At 40.1% G+C, this 20283-nt stretch overlaps 1 protein-coding gene across 2 annotated transcripts in view; it reads right to left on the bottom strand.

The window, feature by feature from the left end:
* REPS2 (RALBP1 associated Eps domain containing 2) overlaps positions 1-20283 on the bottom strand; it is a 93426-nt gene that overhangs the window by 48756 nt on the left and 24387 nt on the right. For both annotated transcript variants that reach the window (XM_056490456.1, XM_056490464.1), the window contains exons 2-7: positions 12288-12411; positions 9462-9610; positions 7834-7957; positions 5024-5121; positions 3242-3380; positions 1805-1868 (exon numbers count right to left, since the gene is read on the bottom strand). In XM_056490456.1, the coding sequence (XP_056346431.1) occupies positions 1805-1868; positions 3242-3380; positions 5024-5121; positions 7834-7957; positions 9462-9610; positions 12288-12411 (698 nt within the window). The remainder of the gene's footprint in view (positions 1-1804; positions 1869-3241; positions 3381-5023; positions 5122-7833; positions 7958-9461; positions 9611-12287; positions 12412-20283) is intronic.

The following is a 20283-nucleotide window of genomic DNA, read 5'->3' as shown; positions in this document are numbered from 1 at the left end:
CTTATAGAAAAGATATTCTTCCTAATATCTAACCTAAACCTGCCCTCCTTTAGCTTACAGCCATTCCCCCTTGCCCTATCACTACATGCCCTTGTGAAAATTCCCTCTCCAGCTCTATTGTGGACCCTGCTTAGGTACTGGAAAGCTGCTAGAAGATCTCCCAGACCCTCTTCTTCAGGCTGATCAGCCCCAAGTCTCTCAGCCTGTTTCCACAGGAGAGGTGCTCTGTGATTAGCTTAGTGGACTTCCTCTGGACTCTCTCCAACAGCTCCATGTTCTTCTGATGCTGGGGAGCCCAGAGCTGGATGCAGCACTCCAGATGGGGTCCTTGCCAGAGCAGAGGTGCAGAATCCCCTCCCTTGCTCTGCTGCTCACACCTCTTTTGATGCAGCCCAGGATGTAGTTGGCCTTCTGAGCAGCAATTAATTGCACATTGTTCTAAGGGTGGAATTAACCTTCTAATATTCAGAAGCACTTTTGGCTAATCCATGCAGGATCTTAAAACAGTTCAAGCAGAAAAACTTAAATATCTACTTCAGCAATGGTTACTTAGCACCATTGACTACCCTTTAAAAAAGAGCAAAATTAATGCTCTTGACAAGTTTAAATACCATTAACCTCTCACTAGGCAGTTCTCTCTAGCATGTTTCATAAATACTAAAGTTAAACTTCAGAAATTCAAGAATTCAATTTTATAAATTAATTCTTTGCAAAAATTGAGTAGTATTTTATCTTGGGCACATGGTCTAAAAGAATCATATCATTTCTTACTCTTTGAAAGTAACAAGCATTTCTCAAACTGTTGAGGTTATAGTGACAAGGACTGAAACATCCCACATGTGTAACACAGCAACACAACCTGATAAATCCCACTGCCACGTAATTGCAAGTATCTACTAGAAAGGAATACTTTGTGTGAAATTCTGCAGAGAACAAGTTGTGTCAGCAATAGAAATAAAATCTGATTTGGAAACATATTAGGTTAATCCATTCTTTTTAAGTAATCTTAAATTTAAATTCCAACATTCACTTCCCCCCATTATGTTTTTTTCGTTGTTTTTTTTTTTATTATTTTCACAACTGACAATCTGCTTTGAAAAGGTTCCAGACATATCCTTTGACCCTGACAGATGTTTAGGCTCTTGCAAGCTTTTCTTCTCATCTCTCTTCATAAAAGCATATATAAAAAGAAAATCACTATCAGCATTTCTGATCCATGTTTAAAACTGTTTGTTCCTCCTATCAAACATGCAGGGATGACAACAAATTACAAAGCCCCGTGTTGTTGATGAAAATATAATAGAATTCTTGTCAAATTCTATCACGTACAGTTCCATCCACAATTGTTTCTCAATAAGCTCATTAAAAGCAAGAGCACTAGTTCATTAGAAAAGCACTAATGAATTATGTAGTTGTTTAATTAGGCCTCCTCTGACAGAACAGAGACACAAACACAAAACTAACAACACATGTAAAACATTCCAGAGGTGCTTCTCCTCTGTGTCATTTCGTGAAGAATGCCAGTTCCTTGAGCTAATGAAGCTGCTTACAATACACTTAAGAACAGCTCTCAGCTACATTGCCTTCAAACCTTCCCAGTCCTGCTGAGATGGGGAACATCTCTCCAGAAAACAAGTGTGTCAGGAAAGCCAATGACCACCCTGCTGCTTGGGCCTCTAAGTGATTCTGGAGATAAGAACAATAATTATAATTGAAGATCCTTTTAAAATTTAACAAGAACTCTTGAATTAAGCATCTTTTAAAAGAATGTGATAGGAATCCCCAACACTATTACACTACTCACCAGATGTGAGAAAGTTCTGGGATGGGCAGCTTTGATTTTGTGAAGAAATTCTTTGCTACAGAACCTGTTGGGAAAACATACTTCATCAGCCACTGGAAATTAACTCTCCAAATTCTTCCCTTCAACCAGGTTTGCTGTGCCAGAAGCAGACAGTTAATTTATGTCTGAGAGATGCTCAGATTAATCGGAGGCTACTATAGACGCTGGACCATTTGTCTCCTCCTGAGTAAATGACAGAGAAAGCCAGACAGAGCTGTTGACCTCATTTCTCCATTCCCTCCATATGGGAAAAATAAATAAAGGGAAACCTACTTCAGTACTAGTAACTGTAACCTGCATAACAAGTATGCCACAAATGATGAAATAACAGACACAATGGCCCTGCTTTACCCAGAAGTCAGGTGTACAGCAGTACAGTGCTTTGACATCTGCACTGCTCTCCCAAGATGTTGCTTCAACCACTACTTTTCCCTGCAGTGAAAATTTTATGGAGAAAAAAAAAAAAAAAAAAGAAAGAAAAAGAAAATAAAAAATAAACTGCAGAAGATTCAGCTAGCACACAGCCCCTGTTCTACTGTAGGCATCCTCACTCCTCTGCCACAGCAGCTCTTCTCACACTTCTAGTTAACACTTCTTCACCATCTCATATGCACAGGCTGCCAGGGCTACCCTGGAAGCCCTTCCTAGGTAGAGGCATACAAATCATAAGGAAACAAAGCACAGGCTTCTGGGATGATAATCCTTTTCCTGTTGGGCAACCATTGGGGAAAGAATCAACACTGAAAAACTATTTTTTCTTTGAAGCAAACTGCATGAAAACCTCAGTGAGACAGCAGGGCTCATTACAACTGCCTCCGTTTAAAACCTGTGACATATTCCTTGCCAGACCAACTGTCTGTACATGGCAAAGTCTCCTCTCACAAGCAGCCTGGACCTTCTATTCAGGATGGAAATCTGAGTATCATCAGAGCCATCTCAGTATGCTCTTACAATACTTGTACCATGTGTGTACTGTCCAGGATTGTTTCCTAATTACCTAGAGGTCAAAATCTCAGTCCCCCAGAACCATAAACTCTTAGGCTTGACCACCCAGGGCAGTTTACTACATGCTCCACTGTCATAGGATGGACACTGCCACAGTTCTGCTGGATAAACCTGCACAACCCTCAGGGGTTTTTCAGCTCAATATACACTGTAGGTGTGATCCACAAATACAGCACATCAAATGCAGAGAGCTCATTTTAATTTTTACCAAATTGCCAACACATCTCTTTTAGATGTAATTATTTCTCTAAAATCAGGCTATTTAAGAGGAAAAAAAAAAAACAATATAATCAACTCTTACAGATGAGCCGTCAGAGAGAAACACAGTTTAACAGTTTTCACCTCCCAGCCTGGTCCCTCTATGCAATGTGCACAGTGTTTGGTAACACTTACCTGAAATAAAGGCATTGAGGTCAGGCTGCAGGGACCTGAACTGGTTCATGTAGTAATCTCGCTGCTCCTCCGTTATCCTCCACGGGTCATCTGAGTACTGGGTGCTGCTGTCCTGCTGCTCCCGCTCCACTGAAAAAGACTGAAGGGAGGGACACTGGCACCAGCCACAGGCAGGGCACCAAAGGGCACTGGAAACCTCAAGAAACCAGAGTCACACTCTTCCATGCAGCAAACTTTCAGAAGACAAGAAGCAGAAATGGCCACCCCACTACTTACCTGCTAAAACTGAGGCTATTATTCGGTATCTTTACCTAATTAAGGGAAGCTTTACACGACCAATGCTCAAAGGAAAAAGAAATCTGGCTACTGCTGACCACTAAAAGTCCAAGTCATACTTTATTACCTCTAGCTTAATTTTGGGGATTCTTTTTTCCTGTCAGGCATTACAACCCTGAACTGCACACTGCACATCTCAAATGGATGGAGCCAATAGAAGAACTAAATCTGCATTTATGCAGCTTTGTGCATGAAAATTTATCTTTGCTATGAAACTACATATTTAATGTAGGAATGGTGCTGTAACTATGGAGATATTCCATTTCTGGATCCTCTGCTCACCCCAGCACTCATGCTAAGTCAGGGAGACACACAAGCCCAGAGATCCCCTCAAACTTCTATCACTTCCCAAGGTTTAAGCAAAAATCCTCCTTTGGGTAAAGGAGTGTTCTGGAGGAGAAGGGTATTTAATCCAATTATTTCTTTGCTCTATCTTTGCTCTCTGATTAACTTGTTTAAGGGAGTCCTGTACCTTTTGCAGGTTGGATGGAGGTATCTATAAGAGGGCTGCCAGTACAGCTGGTGTCTTTGTTAAAACAGAATAAATGAGTATTCAGTATTTAAGCCTTCATGACAACAGTCTTAAAAAGGGAGGGCAAGAATGAACAACAATCAGCTGTGAAACCCTTTCTCTGACACATCTGTCTATTTCCCAAGAATCATGCAAAACACCAATTCTGAAATACATCAAAAGATCCCTGAAACAGGCAATATCACAAAGCTGTAAATTAATTTTCATTTCAAAGTGCTACACAAATGCACCCAATTTAATTTCAAGTTAGCACAAATTATGTGACACTACCTGTAGATCTCTTTTGGAGGCTCAGGTGACATTTTATTGTGGGTGTGAGGTGCTAAGCACTCAGGAAAATGTAGAGTCTCTGAGTCTTACTTATTTAGGAAAATCTCTCACTTAGGAGAGCTTTGCCCTCCCTTAGGGCAAATTAACTGTTTGCATAATAAATGCACAGCAGGCATAGTGAAACACAGGAAAGATCTGCATTGGCTACCAGCAGCAAAATCTAAGACCCATTTTCATAAAAACAAAAAAATGCCCAGAAATTAATATAGATATATTTTTTAAGGTGCAATTTAACCAACTAGGGTGAAAAATCAAAATATGCAGAATGTTAGCCATAAATACTGTGCATGTGTTACAGAAAGCAATCTAAATCAAGAAGGAATCTCCATGGAATCTCATGTACTTTAAATGAAAATGTTTTACTTTGACCTACCTTTAGCTATTTAATAATTTGATTATTTATTACGATTTCTCCATTCCATATGTTTTTTTCTCATATGCCAAAAAAGCACACTTCATTCTCTACTCTAAAAACACCACAGAGAATACTTTTCACTTTCCAAGTGAGAATTTTCTGCCTTTTCAAAAAATTTCTCCATTGTTTTGTTAGTAGTACTACCAAAGAAAAATATGGAATTCATTACCCGGCTAGGAGTTGAACAGGTGAGTGCAGATTTGGCTCCATAATTCCCTGAAGATGGTCCATCTTGCTGGTGAGTAGAGTGTTTGACTTCATAAGGAGCTACATTAGACATTTAAAATTAAATATATAAATGTCAGGATAATAAAAAAAACACTGCTAAGCTAAAGGAAATAATTCAATACCATAAGACCAAGAATGTAGCTTGTGAACATTGTATCAGAGCATCAAAGTCCATTTGGTCAAGCATCTATCAAGTGAACTTGGTATCCCAGTATCAAAGTTCATTTTGTCTTATGCAACAAAACTCCATAGTTGTCTTTCCCATTGCCTCATTCTTCTTCAGACATTGAGACACTGTCACTTATATACTTCTAGACAACAGAAATCACTGTTCATCATGTTTCAATATACATTTATATAGTCTGTCCATGCATTTGTACATTTTATACACTTATAGCCACATATAGCACAAGAACTGTATAAGTAAGAAGAAATAATTCAATTGGGCTATAAAACTATGCTTTGACTATGCTATCAAATAGCAAACCATTACTTCCCTGTATGCTCTTCCTCTCCCTTCCCTAATTTCTGCTGAAAATCAAAATACATGTCTCACCACTTTGTACTATTTGCAGTAAAGTTAGTGAAGAAAAGTAACACTTTCTTCTTCGTTTGTTAAAATAAGTCACTTAGGCTCCACTGCAGCAAATATAGTAGGCAGTGACACAACAAGACATTTAGGAGCAATGTTTTTAAAATAGGGCAAGTATGCAAACAGAAAGGCAAAACTTTGCCTTGCAAACACTTCACACAGCTGAGAACTGCTGCCAGCCTATTTAAAATTTACCATTAGGAAGTCTACATTAGATAGTCAGAACCTCTTAAGACTCATGATGAAAAAGCAGTCCAAGAAATCTTAAAACTTTTGATCTCAGAAAAGCTTAAAAATTATACTCCTAACCCTCTTGTTTTCCTAAGGGGTCTCATCCTGTATTGTTATCTATTTTTATTCCTGTACAAGTTACTGCTAATTTCAGTTTTGAAAAAAAGAAAAAAAAAAAAGGAAAGGAAGGTGAAAGGTAGGAAATATTTAGATGCCCTCAGCAAGGAGATCTAAGCATGAAGCCACATGGCTGTGTGCTTGCTAACATGAAAAACTTTCAGAACTATAAAGAAACATGTACACAGTCATGGTTGCAGTGCCCTTGAAGACAGGCTGTCCAGTGTCAGGGTCAGATCTGCAGTACAGCCCAGCCCAGGGCAGGGGCACAAGCACCTCCTCCACATGCTCTACACACAGCTGCCCTTTGGAGTGCTCTTCAGGAAACTGGAAGGGTCTTAATCCTAAAGACCAGGTGAACCAGCAGGTCTTGCATTAGCATAGGTCATAAAACGTTAACCACTAGCTGCCATCAAGAATACATTTGGCTGAAGCATCCCCAGTGGGATTAAAATAGGAGAGATTCCTTTTCTGGAAAATAGGAAAAATTGCTTTCTGAAAAATAACCACTGTTCTGCACCTCTGAGATTTTATTACCTTAGAAATTTGAGGAGTTAAATAATTAATTTTGGAAGATGTTGACAGTTGGACTGGATGCTGCTGTCGCTTCACATAGCTGCTAAGTCCATGAGAAATTTCACAGAAGTTACATTTGCAATCAAATTCAGAAGGGGAAAAAAAAAAAAAAAAAAAAAAAAAAAAAAAACAACCCAGCACCCGAAAGACTCCCTCATAGCCCTGACAGATCTGGGACAGAGTGCCAGAAAAGAGCAGAGCATTTGACAGGTACATGGTCAGTCAGTCCTGATGGACACCCCCTGCCCAGCTCTGCACAGGCTCTCTGTCACATGTCTTCCTCACTGGGGCAGAACATGCATGGTACCAGAAAACACTGCACTAGAGGGCTTCTTTCAGAACTAACCCCACCTCTGAACAAGCTGCAGTTTGCCTATGCAGCAGGGGAATGCCTGTGACTCAGTACTGGTTCAATTTTCAGGTGGAGGCCACTTCATAGTGTCAGACACATTCTTATCACAGCTGTACTGAGTCTCAACATGTTGAATAGCTCTTTTGTAAATAGGGACAAAAGGTGAAGGACTAGCATGGTTCAATCTTCCCTCTCTGCAAACACACTAAGATAAAGCAGGAGGGATGATGGTATGCACCAATGCCTCCTGCTGCCCCAGCTTGGTCACCACACATTGCAATTACAAGAGCACAGGTACTTTACTATTACCAGGAACCTGAACTGGCTTCTGCCCCACTTGCCTCAATGTTTTTCCACCTACTCTAATGACATCAAAATGAAGGACACAACATTTATGCAGTGCATTGTTTTTGTCTGAATTGCCCAAGTTATACTGTGGGACTGCTTTTATATTCTCATCCTATTATTACTTCTGTTACAAAACCAGAGATTTTATCCATTCCTGCAAAGGAAGGCTCACTTCCAATCTGAAAATTAGTATGCAGCTATTGAAAACAGGATTCCCCTCTAATGAAACCAAAGCCTCATGCACTCTGACAATACTTGCAGGCTCTCTGCCACTGGGGTATATTGCAGAGCCTTGTCAGAGATTAGATATTAGCATTTGTGAGCAGTCACACACAAATCTAATTTAATAGGAAGTAAATAGGAAGACAGGATTGAACAGTCAAAATAAATTGATCAAATAATTTTCCAAAACACAGATCTAATTGAATTTTAAAATCATTAGGCTGATTGTCACTAGTATTTTGAATGTGGATACTTCTGATAAGGGAAAAAAAAATAAATTTGAATACAATGTGCATTGCCATTTTTATCCTACCTCCATGCTGCTGGTCCAGCCCACTTCTTGCTTTACCATATCCATAACTTAGGGGTATTCTCTGGTAAGTAGATGGAGAAGCAGGAGGTGAGCAAATTGGAGACATCGGAGGAGACTTGGGTTCCTGTTTCAAAAATACACCAACACAAAACACAATTCTGAGACAAACATTGTAAGAAACAACCAAGTAATGCTGCAAAGTGGAAGTGCATACAATATGATGGACAAACAAGAAAATAACTCCAGCATCCTCAGGCCCTTCATTTCCAAGAAAAGGCTTAAAACAGACAAGACAGGATTTGGTACTGAAGCTTCAAGGGATAAAGTATGGCAGTGCTATAACAAAGCTTTACAAACATCAGCTCAATGTATTTTACTTCCAAAGATGCCTGAAGTAGTATATGTAGAAGGCTCAATGTGAGTGGATAGCTTTGAATTTACATAGTGTAAGTTCATTGAGGGAGATAATTTTTCGTATTTAAAAAAAAAGTACAAAAAATTAAAATCCATCTCTGGATCAGTATTTTAAACACTGTGAATTTGTAGGTATCACTGGGTTACTATTCTAAAGTTTCTCTTTGATTTACTGAGATTGCTTGAGAAAAGAATGTAAGCCCGAAAGGTTTTACTGAATAAAGAGGAAAATATAATACAACACAGATAATCCAGATGGAGCCAAGGGTTTGAGGGCAGCATTCTACCCCAGTGTCAGTACACAGAGGACAGGCATACATGCTCTTCTTCCTCATCCTGTTATTCCACCTGTGTATCTTGTCATCAGCTCAGTCCTGCTGGGCGAGCTCGGGCTGGGAGCGCCGTTACCGACGCTGATAAACGTGGGCACGTGTCTGGGGAAGATAAAAGTGCTTCCACCAGGCACTTACAACATGACCTGATACAGCACCAGAGGAGAAGGTGTCAAGCCTGGGGAAAATTATGCAAATCAGTCTTTATGAAAATTATGCAGCACTGTGAAGCTTCTTGTATCTGAGCAAGTGCTCTCTACTCTCCTAAATACAGGTAATAGGAACGTCCCTTGGAACTTCATTAAACTGGGATCTCAGAACAACAGATGCTGGGACAATGCTTCACTCAGGAAAAAAGAAAAGCAGATGTCTTCTGGACTATTTCTTGGGGAGATAAAAATGGAAGAAAACTTGGGGACCCTACCCCACCCAAAAATACTGGCTCATGATTGAACAGCTCGTCTCCAGTTCAGTATTTCTAGAATGACTAAGGACCATTAGTCCATTACCATACTTGCCATGGGAAATCACTCACTTTCCTGTTCTGTTTCACTGACAGATTTCTATTTGCTGCTTTTCCCACATCCTCTCCAAGAACAGTGCTGGATTAAGTAGGAGGAAAACACTGAATGAACTTACACAGAATATTACAGGGCTGACAGCTTTATACAAGCTCATAGAGAGAATTTTCTTCAGGGAAGCAACTGGCATGCATCAAAACCAGAATACAGGCATAATGGGGATTATTTGCAATTCAGGAGTTCATCTCCTGTCTAGTACTGGAAAATTGAGTAAGACCCTGTGAGTGTAATCATTTACAGGACTGGACCCAAAAGGAGAATGCATAACGACACATTGGCCTGAAGGAGACAAGCCTGTTACCTGTTTGTCCCCTTCATCTGTTCTTTTGTAGGAATTTTTTTCCAAAGTTGCATGTGGAACCTGAAATTTAACTCCATGGAATTCTGCTGGAGTCCCATAACGTACTTCAGTATCATTTTTCAGTGACATAAATCGTGGTAGAGGCAATTCTTTATTAAGAGAGAGAAAAATTCAATTGAGACTACAGAACATAAGCACTTCAAACAATATCATCTTGTAAAACCAATGAAAAGTTTATCTATAAAAGACTGCTAGTTATATTTTGTAACATTTTTAAGTGTGGGACTCCTTTGATTATTTTTTTCCCTAATAAAAATATGTTACATAAAGCTATATTCACTAGCTTTATATATAATCTTTCCATGCAAAGAGAAAGAAATAAGCCCTTGTGCACATAATTAAAGCAAGCAGCAAACTCATTTCCTGCCTTCAAAACCTTGCCTGTAATGAAAAGAATAGTTTCCCACAGAAACTGGGGGACGGATAAATTAATCTGTCAGGATCACAGTATTCTCAATTCTACCATCATAAAAGGAACAAATCAAAAATGGTAGGGTTCAGAGATCACACCAAGGCCTAGAGAGACAGCTGTGTCAAAAGGCCCCATGTTGCATCTGCTGTGCTGAGCAAGAGAGGGACACTTTGTCACTCTAAAATTACCACTTATTTTGCAGAAACACCATTTATTTGTGCACAGTCACCCTAAAAGTTCAATACACTTAAAATTAACAGAATGCTCAACACCAAGCAAAGCCATTCACCCATTATCTCTGTAATCTTTTACACCTACAATTACAAACACAAAAAAAAGTAAATCAATTGGAATTTGGTACATGTTACTCACTCCACTCTGAAGGTGATCATTCATTTTCTAGGGAAAATGTAATTAGCACTGGAAGAAGTTTTACTGAAATTTTACTGAAACAGTAAGTAAGCAAGATGTCAATACAAGGACTGCAAGTACCTGCTTTCACTCAAATTTGTGGATTATTTGCATATGCTGGACTTGTAAAATATACAGAGTAAATCTCAGTCCAGGTTTCTAATTTTGTAGCTTATTGTTGTGGTTTTCTTTTTTTTCTTTTTAATTAACATCTTTAAAAAGAATAGCAATGCAAGAGAGAGAGCACAAGCTGTCTGTAAAGAAAAGTGACAGACAAATCCAGGCCACTCATCTTCACCCGCGGTTGAAGCTCCTGTTCCAGCAAGGCACTGAACTGAACTGTGCCAGCTGCATCTGATCCCCTGCACTGGGTCAGGAGCTCTGCACCACGGGGGCTCAGCTCACACAGGTCACCATGTGCAGTAATTATGTTGATTCAGACTGGACTGGCATCATCACCAGCCCTTTATTAAAAGCTTTACATGCCTTCTTCCACAATGGGCTTCTGTCAGGCAACTCTGACCCTTTCCTCATTAGCTGCTTCACACAGCACTGACTCCTTTTCTTACAGGCAGCTCTACACACCTCAGACTCCTCTCAGCAAATTCCTTTCTTCCTTCTACATGACTGGCTAAACCCAACCCAGCCACCTAAACCTGTCTTGTCCCTTGCACGACTGCATGTCCCTTCCCTGCTCACAGCACAGGCAGCAGACCCCACCCCAAACTGCAGCAGACCCTCAGTCTCAAGCTCCAACTCAAGCTACAACTAGTTGCCAGCTGCCCCACTCTTTTATAACACCCAAACTCATTGGGCAGGTACAGCTGTTTCCACTCCTCAGTGATCAATACAGGTGTAATTCATCAGGAGGGATTGCCTTCTGTACTATCCTTTCAACCTACCTCCCCACAATCATGTGCTTGCCACTCTGACCTTCCCTCCCCAGGATGGGGCAGACCTGGGAACCCCCTCCCTGTGCCTTGCAACATGAATTGGACGTTTCATTGCCCTTATCAGGGACAGCAGAGCAGGAGCTGTGCTGGGAGCATGACCTGATTGCAGAGTTTTGATTGGTGCTGCCTTTCCAGCCTTCTCCCTGATCCTGTGGCTGTTTGCATTGCTCCTGCAGTGGGATGGTGCAAGCACAGCCTCGGGGCATGGCTTGAACACCCACTCAGGAAATGGGAGCTAAGGGTTCCAACCTGCTCAAGCTCAAGCAAAAAGCCCTGTTTGAAGCCTGAGCCCTGCTGAGGCAGTGTGCATCCCTGAAGCAAGAACACTGAGTTCCTTCCAAGTTGCCATCAAGGTTTCACAGCTGAAAGGGACCTGCTTTCTATCTTCATCACTTGAGTTAGATAAGGCTCTTTCAAGAAGTGTTTTTCTACACCAAAATGGTACATTTAATATTACTGTCAATTCGCTGGGAAGAATAAAGCTGTTTTAAAATATATCTTATATACATTTTTGTACCTATTCATAGTAAGCACTATGATTTTATCTCCACTACCCAGTTATTCCAGCAGGATTATCTACTAAAGCAGATGAGTGTTACAATCTGCCCTGCACAGAGGGACTGCCCACGTCCCCCACAATGTGCCTCCACCCAAAGCAGCTATCAGCTCTCACTCTGGACAGCTGCCAAGATTAGAGGCTGAAGGTGAGAGAGAAATGCATCTCCCACACTGATCATCTGTCATTCCTGCTGCTCCTTTGTAATGCCTTTTCCAGAGGGGGATGTCATCTCAGATCTGCCATATCTGAAATTCACTGCAATTTTCCACCACTCACTTAGAGCACGTAACATTACCTTCCAGTCTTTCTCTGCTCCTTAAAATTGTTCATAGAAACATAAGAAGAAAGAGTTTACCACCATGGAGAGCTGACAAGCATTAAAGAAAGTGAGAAACAAGTGCATAGCACTGCAAGCAAAATTTGCTACTTACCATTCTTAATGCTCTCAATTCGTACTGGGAACCCTGACTGTGCTGCTGCAATTAACTTCAAAGCAATATAAAATTGAGCAGGACCAAAATAACCCACACGCTTGGCTCCACAAACTTCTGTAATCTAAGAGAGAAAAGACACATTGGCAGTTAAATGCATTTCCCTCTTCCAGGAGATGTCAACATCTCCACACAAACAAAGAAAAAAACTTAAAAATGCTTGTTGTATTTGAAGTTTTCTACTATGCATATTTGTTTCAACTCAGAACATTTGTACACCAGAGACAGGTTGGTAGTTGTTACACTTTTCAGAAGCACTGCTGGGTTAACACTGCTGTCCTAAAACAAGTTATGGGTTCTCATACTGTGTAAGATCTTAACAGCAAGAGAAATTAGAAGTTCTTCTTAGCCTGTCCAGTAAAACATTTCCATCAGAGAACCTCTGATTTCTTTAGAAAACTATACTTAATATTAGCCCTAACAACAACAGCTCAGATAAATACCATAACTGGAACATAAACACAACAAAGGACCCCAGCACAACACTTGAGCAAACACTTGGTTTTTTGTGTGAAAAATTAACATGGTTTCAGCACTTCTGTATATATGTATAAGTCAAAGTATACATTCATTATTCATTACTTACTTCACTCTGCCACCTTTATGAAGCAAAGAGCACCATGTTCACACACTCAGACAATGCCTAAACAAACAGCAGATATCAGCAGGTTTTAAGCACAGGCGCCAATTCTCCCATGCCTGGAGCTCCCAGATGTTCACAAACAAACCTCAGACAGGCACTGGGGTTAAACAAAACTCCACTTGCCCCAGATACAATAGGAAATCCCAAATAGTTTTCCTGAAAATACACCTAGATTAGCAATGTGTACTGGCTGGCAAGGTGCAGCCTCTGTGACAATTCTCCATGGGCAAGTCTTGCTTCTGGAAAGCCATGTCCATGGATTGCCTCCCAAGCTACAACAGCATGAGAGAAAGTATTAAGTTGCATATGACCAAATAGCCCAAACAGTCTATTTTTTCTGATTTATTTTTATACAGTGATGTTTCTCAAGCACACTTACAGCCAACCAACCAGAAACTGCCTCTCTGTAATTTTGCTTTTTGATGATAACAACAGAAATAAATTTTGTAGACACAAGCTTGTCTGTTATTTGTGCAACCAAATTCTGAATGATTTGTTAATGGTCCAGAGCAAAAGATGGAAGCTGAAAGAGCAGTCAAATTTATTACAAAATTAATTGTGGGTATTTATATAGATTAATTGCAGGTACAGGCATTTACTCTCATCAGGTCCCTTGTCCAGCTAAAGGAGAGGGTATTGGGTTCCTTCCAGCCAGCATTTCACACTATCTGAATGAGAAACCTGCTCTGAGGTGCCAACAGAGCAGCCCCTCTCTCCAGCAACCACAGAAGGTGGTAGCAGATTAGCCTTTATCCAAAAGTAAATCCTCATGCTGCCTGCTCAAATTTCCACAGCAGCTTAAATTGAACACTGCATTTTTATTTTTTTTTTTTTTTTTTTTTTTTTTTTTGTTTTGTTTTGTTTTGTTTTTTTGTTTCCTGGTTTTACCTTTCACAGGGTCAGTGCACATAGCTTTTTGATGGGCAGTTTACACTCAGTGATATGCAATTCTGAAATTAAGCTAGTTTGAGTGATACACTATTAGGAGTCTTCCAAGGTCCATCCAAGTTAACGGCACTGCGTATGAATGTGATATGGTAAATTTTCATTTAAATCCTTGAACCTGTTATCAGTTTGGGCTGCATGCCTTTTAGCAAGCCAGCAAGGAAAGAACTAGTATTTTCTGCTTGTGCACTGCTAAACAGGCATGCATATAAATCAAAAAAGCTTGAATGCTTTGATAATTCAAAGGATTTTAATGCAGAACTATTGACTATCCATTTATATTACAATTTTTCCTTTAATTCTCCAGCAGGTAACTGTAATCCTCCAGTGACAGCAAAATATTGAAAAAAGTGTAATGAAGAATGTATTGGAAATAACTTTTCATGGTGGTGGGTTACAGATGTTGCTTGCCAAATCTAACCACAAGGTGATAAACAGAGCTAGTCCAAAATCACACAGAATCACAGAATGGCTGGGGTTGGAAGTGACCTCTGGAGGTCCTCAAGTCCAATCTCCTTGCTTAGGAGCTAGAGCTGGTTGTACAGGATTGCACACAGGAAGGTTTAGAAAATATCCAGAGAAGGATAATGTGCCATTCCCACAGTAAATAAGCTTTCCTCATATTCAGAAGGAACTTCCTGTGATTTTCTTTGTGCCTGTTGCCCCTTGGCCTGTTACAAGGCACCACCAAGAAGCCTGGCTCCATCCTCTTGACACCTCCCTTCAGACACTTACATTATTAAAATCCCCTCTCCATCTTCTTCAGGCTTCAGGTCCCTCAGTTCCCTCCTAAGAGGTGCTCCAGTCCCCTGGTCATCTTGAGAGCAGTGATGCTTGAAATTTAACCACTTGGACCATCCCCATACCTTCTAGACCCCTAAACCATGAGATTCCTCCAAGCAGATCCTTGAAGAGGCCAAACCTAACTCTCCTGAAATCCAGGGCTGGGACCCTGCTTTTTGCCCTGTTTCCTCCATTCAGGTTCATGAACTCCATCATGTCATGGCCACTGCAGCCAAGTCTGCCCCAACCTTCACATTCCAAACCAGTCCTCCTTTCTTCATTAGCACAAGGTGTAGCACCACATCTGTCCATGCTGGCTCCTCCACTACCTGTATCAAAAACTGATCACCAGTGCTCTGCAGGACTCCTCTGAACTCTGCTCAGCTGTGCTGTCTTTCCAGAAGATGCCAGAGGGGTTGAAGAAGGTGGTAAAAGCTTGTGATCATGAGGGTACTTCCAGCTGTCTGTAGAAGGCTTCATCAAATCCTTCTCCTGATCAGGTGCCTGCAGCAAGATTCCAGTCATGGAAAATTGCGTGTTCAATGGTTTGTGAGGCAAGAACACTGCTGAGTAGACAATGGGTTTTCAGCAGGTAGCCTTAACACACTTATTCTGTAGAGGAATTGCACCACATTCTCTACCAAGCACTCAAAAGAAGAGGAGAAAGAACAAGATCTATAAACCTGCACACCTTCTGACAGGCCAGAAGTTCTTCTAGGGTTGTAAAAATATATACTTATTAAGAAGTATTAAAAAACAAATCTCCAATTCATAAACTTTAAAATCTGAAATGTAGCCATGAGCTTTTCAGAAGAGTTGCTGTTTGAAACCAATGTGTTCCATGCAAACTTCTAATAGAAAACCTCTACATCTTCAGGTACTGGAGCACAGAGCAGATTTTTGTATTTTTTTATCCACTCACTGCTCTGCTCTATTGGCTGACAGCAAGTGTTATTTTTATAATTGCTCCTTGAAGACATCCCACATGAAGCAGCTTTTCCCAGCACAATCTGACATTGTTCCAGCTCTCCCCAGTTCTCTCCAAACAAGTTTCCACTGCAGTCTCCAAGAGCACTGACCTCGCAAACACACTGGGCAGGCCTAATTTAGATTGCAAGAACTAAACTTCAGAAACTGAATGAGCCAAGAGCTGAAGTTTGTTTTCCATAAGTAGAAAAAGAAGTATAATCAGAAATAATTATACCCTAATCCAGGCTGAAATGGTCATCCTGGAGCCTCAAGGCAAAGGTAGATCTGAGACTGAGTGTTGCTTTTTCATTTAGCTGCTGTGGCATCCCCTGTATCATGCTGGCACACAATTTTTGTCTGTTCTCTGTCACCCTGCTGCTACCTGCCACATAGATGGTCACTGCTGGTCATTCGTGGGCCAATCCAGCTCAAAGGTGCTCACACCTCCATGTGGGCTGTGGGATCCTGTGAGAGCACCTGTGAGCTGTCACCTCATTTGAGAGAAAGAGAAAGTGACCATCACTGGCTCCTATGTTAAAGGAAATTTTCTCACCATAATTTCCATCTCAGCACAAGCCCAGCATGCACATCTATTTTACTAGTCCTGCTCAATCTATAGTGAGGTAGAAATATTTTCCAGTTTATCAACTGTCTGAATTTTAGGGAAGGTTTTGAAAAGCTTGTGCCATTACCCAATGCAAGCCTCACCCAGTGCTCTCCCAAGGACAATCAACTGTGATGCCACTGCTCAGACCTCAACCACAGAGTGACCTCAGGCTCCCTTCTGGGTCAACCAGCTGCTTATAATAGTTTCTAAGGCAAATATTTGCAGCAGTGGCTTATCAACAGCTTATCTCAAAATTGTGTCATGCATCTGACCCACTTTACCCTTTCTTTTTTTTTTTTTTTTTTAAATTTGTGTTTACAGACTCTTTGATCTGCTTGTTACAGACAAGTTTTGCTGCATTCTTAAACAGGTATTTCTCTCTCAATGGATTATTCAGACATTTGTAATACTACTTGGAGCCCTGGGCTACATATCTATTTCTTCAATATTTAAAGCAAAGTAAGAAAAAACACATCAAGGATTACTGACTGGGAAGGCAACAGGAATATGCTGGGGCATTACATTCCCAGATGAACACAGGAAGAGGCTCTGCTGTGGATTAGGTTCCTTCCCTCTGCTCCATCATATCAGTGGTATTTCTATAACTATTTATTTTATTCTGTCATCTTGTCTTTTAAAAACAGATGTTTTATCTATTTTAGACTTTTTAATACATCACCTAAAATGCTCACTAAAAATCAAGCTATTTTGAACAAGCTGGGTTCCAATGTTTAAAACCAAATTTGAAACAGCTTAGTTTATGGTACAGAAGAAAATACATACATAGTATATTTTTAAAGAGCTAGCTATAATACATTCTCATTATTTAAGCTTTGCATGATCATCACTTTGCATTTAAGAACACCATAATTTCAAATTGCAAGGCAAGCAACAGATAAACTGGCAAAGCTTCACAACTTCACATAACATAGTGCTAAAAGCAGCAGAGAGCAACCCCTGAGTAAAGCAAAAATCTGCTGACAGCACCATCAGGGTTCCCCTAAACCCCCTTCTCCTAGCATGACCCAGAACCATTCACATGTGCTTGCACTAGTTCTCCATCATATCTCTGCATATCTGGGGGGAAAGAACTTGACTTTGGGAACAGGGAAAGACTTTTCCATCAGCTCCAAGGAGAACACTGAGAACCACCAGGCTCAGGATTCAGAGCCTGCTGTACCCGCACGCACAGACAGCCAACGACCACTGACAGAACTGCATGAAACAAACAAAGCCAGGTCCAAACAACTCCAAGTCTGACAATGAAGCTTAACAGCAGAACCATTTTATGTACTGGAAAATGTTGATTCCTTAGCAGAGGTTAAAAATAATCCCAAACTGTAACACCAGTGTTTTTAAAGAGCCTGTGAGCAGGAGCAGGACAGGAGCAGGGCAGTCACACCTGGTCAGTGCAAGGGTCTGTCCAGTCCTCTCTCTTGTGTAACACTGAGCTGTGGATGCCTAAGGTAATCCAAGCATGTGAATCATGCAGTACTTCTCTTCAAGTGGGAAGGCTGGTAATGCCAGCATACCACAAGTCACAAAACTATTGATCTGAATTGTACAGCTATGAGGACATGTGAGTCAGCACTGATAACAAAAAGATTTCAATTATTAAGGAGTGCTGGCAAGAAAAAGTCTGCCAGGGAATAAAGGCTGCTGATGCAGGCTAATAGTTATACCCACTGAAATATACCTGAAAGAAATGCCATCTCCCATGCTCAATCTTTTGTCTTTAATACACAAAGGCTACTCAATCACTTACCTGCGTGATGGAGAAACACTGGACACTTTCATCTGATGTCAGTCTCATAGGGGAGTTTAAGAAGCCCCATTCCTGAGAAATGTCTGATCATCACCACACCAAGTAAATTATTTTTGTGATAACACTGCCTACAGCATTAGGTCAGAGGTTGTTACATATATTTGCTGATACTTCATTCTGTCTTTTATAGGAAAACCTAGCACCACCTTAACCAAACATATGCTTTTAGTAGAATGTGAAAAGCCTACAGAGGTGAAAGAGATGAAGCAAATTATTTTGAAAACCTCCTTCCCTTTTTTTTCCTCACTATTTGGAAAATGAATGCTCCAAGAACAGCATTCATGCATCTAAAGTTGTTCTGGGTTTCATATTCATTGTCTGTATCAAATTTGTATTAACAAGATTGATAAATACAGCACATGTCAATAAATATGTGTAGAAGTAAAATTTTAGTAATGCTTGGAACACAAAAATGAAGTCTGAAAACAGGTTACTCCAGCTTTAAGAACTTGGCATAAAGATGTCAACATCAGTACAGATTTTTAATATAAATCCATTTATTCACTGAACTGCTTCACGTTCTTTGTAGATAATCAGTTTGCATCTGTATATGGCAACACAGATACTCAGCAGGTCACTCTCTAAAATGCTGCATGTACAATCTTGCCAAAAATCACTGTTAAAACCTGAAAACCCACAGAAATTGGCAAAGTACACAGAACTGAGTTATAGATGCTTTATCTGCTTCTCAAATTTTGACTGCAAGGGAGTAAGAGCAAGTAAAATGGCAAGGATGGAGCTGTCACACTGCCCCATCCTTGTAAGTAAATTGCAGAAAATTTCCACAAGGACTATCCAAATTTCTTCTGATGCAAGTCCCTGCCAAGAGCATTTAATTCTCTTGGACATGAGTTTCATGAAGCTCATCCTACAGATGGTTAATGCCATATATTATACATTGCAAATATGGTAAAGCACCAGTCATTCAAGGATTTCTGCTCATTTTCTGTTCACCTCGTCTCTTTCAAGAGCATATCTAGGAGCATAACACAGAGGAGGTCCAGGACATGATAGGATAGAACCCAGACTCTCCATTTCTTGTCCACTCAGCAGAGACATTATCCTGAACTCCCCTTACCCACAAGCAACTGACATTGCAAGAGCTTGAGGGAGGCAGGATGTAACTATCCACTCTGAAATTTGGCCAAGGCTGGAACCAGGCCAACCAAAATACCCATCTGTTCCTAAAACTTGCATTTTCTGGAGGTTGAACAAAAACAGTATCTAAATCTTAGTGCTAGTGAAAGTGAATGGGGAGCTGCTTTTTAGCTCAAGTAGAAATGCCATGTTTTGCACAGGAGCTGCACCAGTATTCTGTGGGAATGAAAATACATGATGATCATGGGAAAATTAAAGGACAACACTATTTCTACATGCAAAAATCCTTGTGGTTTGGGCATTTTAGACTACTTCAGCAACAAAGTTTTTAATTATTTCAAGTATTACTTTACACAAGCAGCATATCCATTAGCATATTTTGATCTTGAGATTAGATTTTCACTGACTTAAAATATGGCACTCATTTATAAGCTTGAGTCCATTATTAGTCCAATGTATTTCAAACATGCAGGTTTTTTTAAATCTATTCAAAATGCTGTGTGCACATACATATGCAAAATTGAAATTAAATGTAACCTGAAACTCAGCCTTAGAAATCAAACCTTTGAAAGAAAGATTTCTGCAATCTGTCCAAGCCTTTTTTTACAAAAGGAAAACTATCTCTCCATTATTTCACTTCAGATATGGATTAAAACATCTACCATGAGGTGTTGTTTGTTTTTTTTTAACACTGAAAACACTGAAATTTTATAAAGGAACTTTAAGCCATTTAAAATGCTGGACTCTCCAAGTCTGCATAAAAGCACATAACTAAATCTTATAGTTTGTCATTCATACAGAAAATCCTTATCCTACCTTTGTTAAATTTCAGTCTCTTAACAGCATACCACAGACCAACAAATAACAGATTTTTCTGACAAAAAAAGTAAATCCTCATTGTTTGGGTTGATGTCTTATTTCTTCTTGGAGAAAAAATTGAGTTTGGGTATTACTCATACAAAACAAATGTGTATTACAGAAAATTCCACAAGGTGTTGCTAGACAGGCTTTCATTTACCCTTTGAAAAAGCAAATATCAACTCCTTGTTGCAATTTACTCTTCAAT

This window comes from Oenanthe melanoleuca, chromosome 1, assembly GCF_029582105.1.
Source record: "Oenanthe melanoleuca isolate GR-GAL-2019-014 chromosome 1, OMel1.0, whole genome shotgun sequence".
NCBI lineage: Eukaryota > Metazoa > Chordata > Aves > Passeriformes > Muscicapidae > Oenanthe > Oenanthe melanoleuca.
Note: the sequence above shows the minus strand (reverse complement) of the source record. Positions and strands in the feature narration are given on the sequence as shown.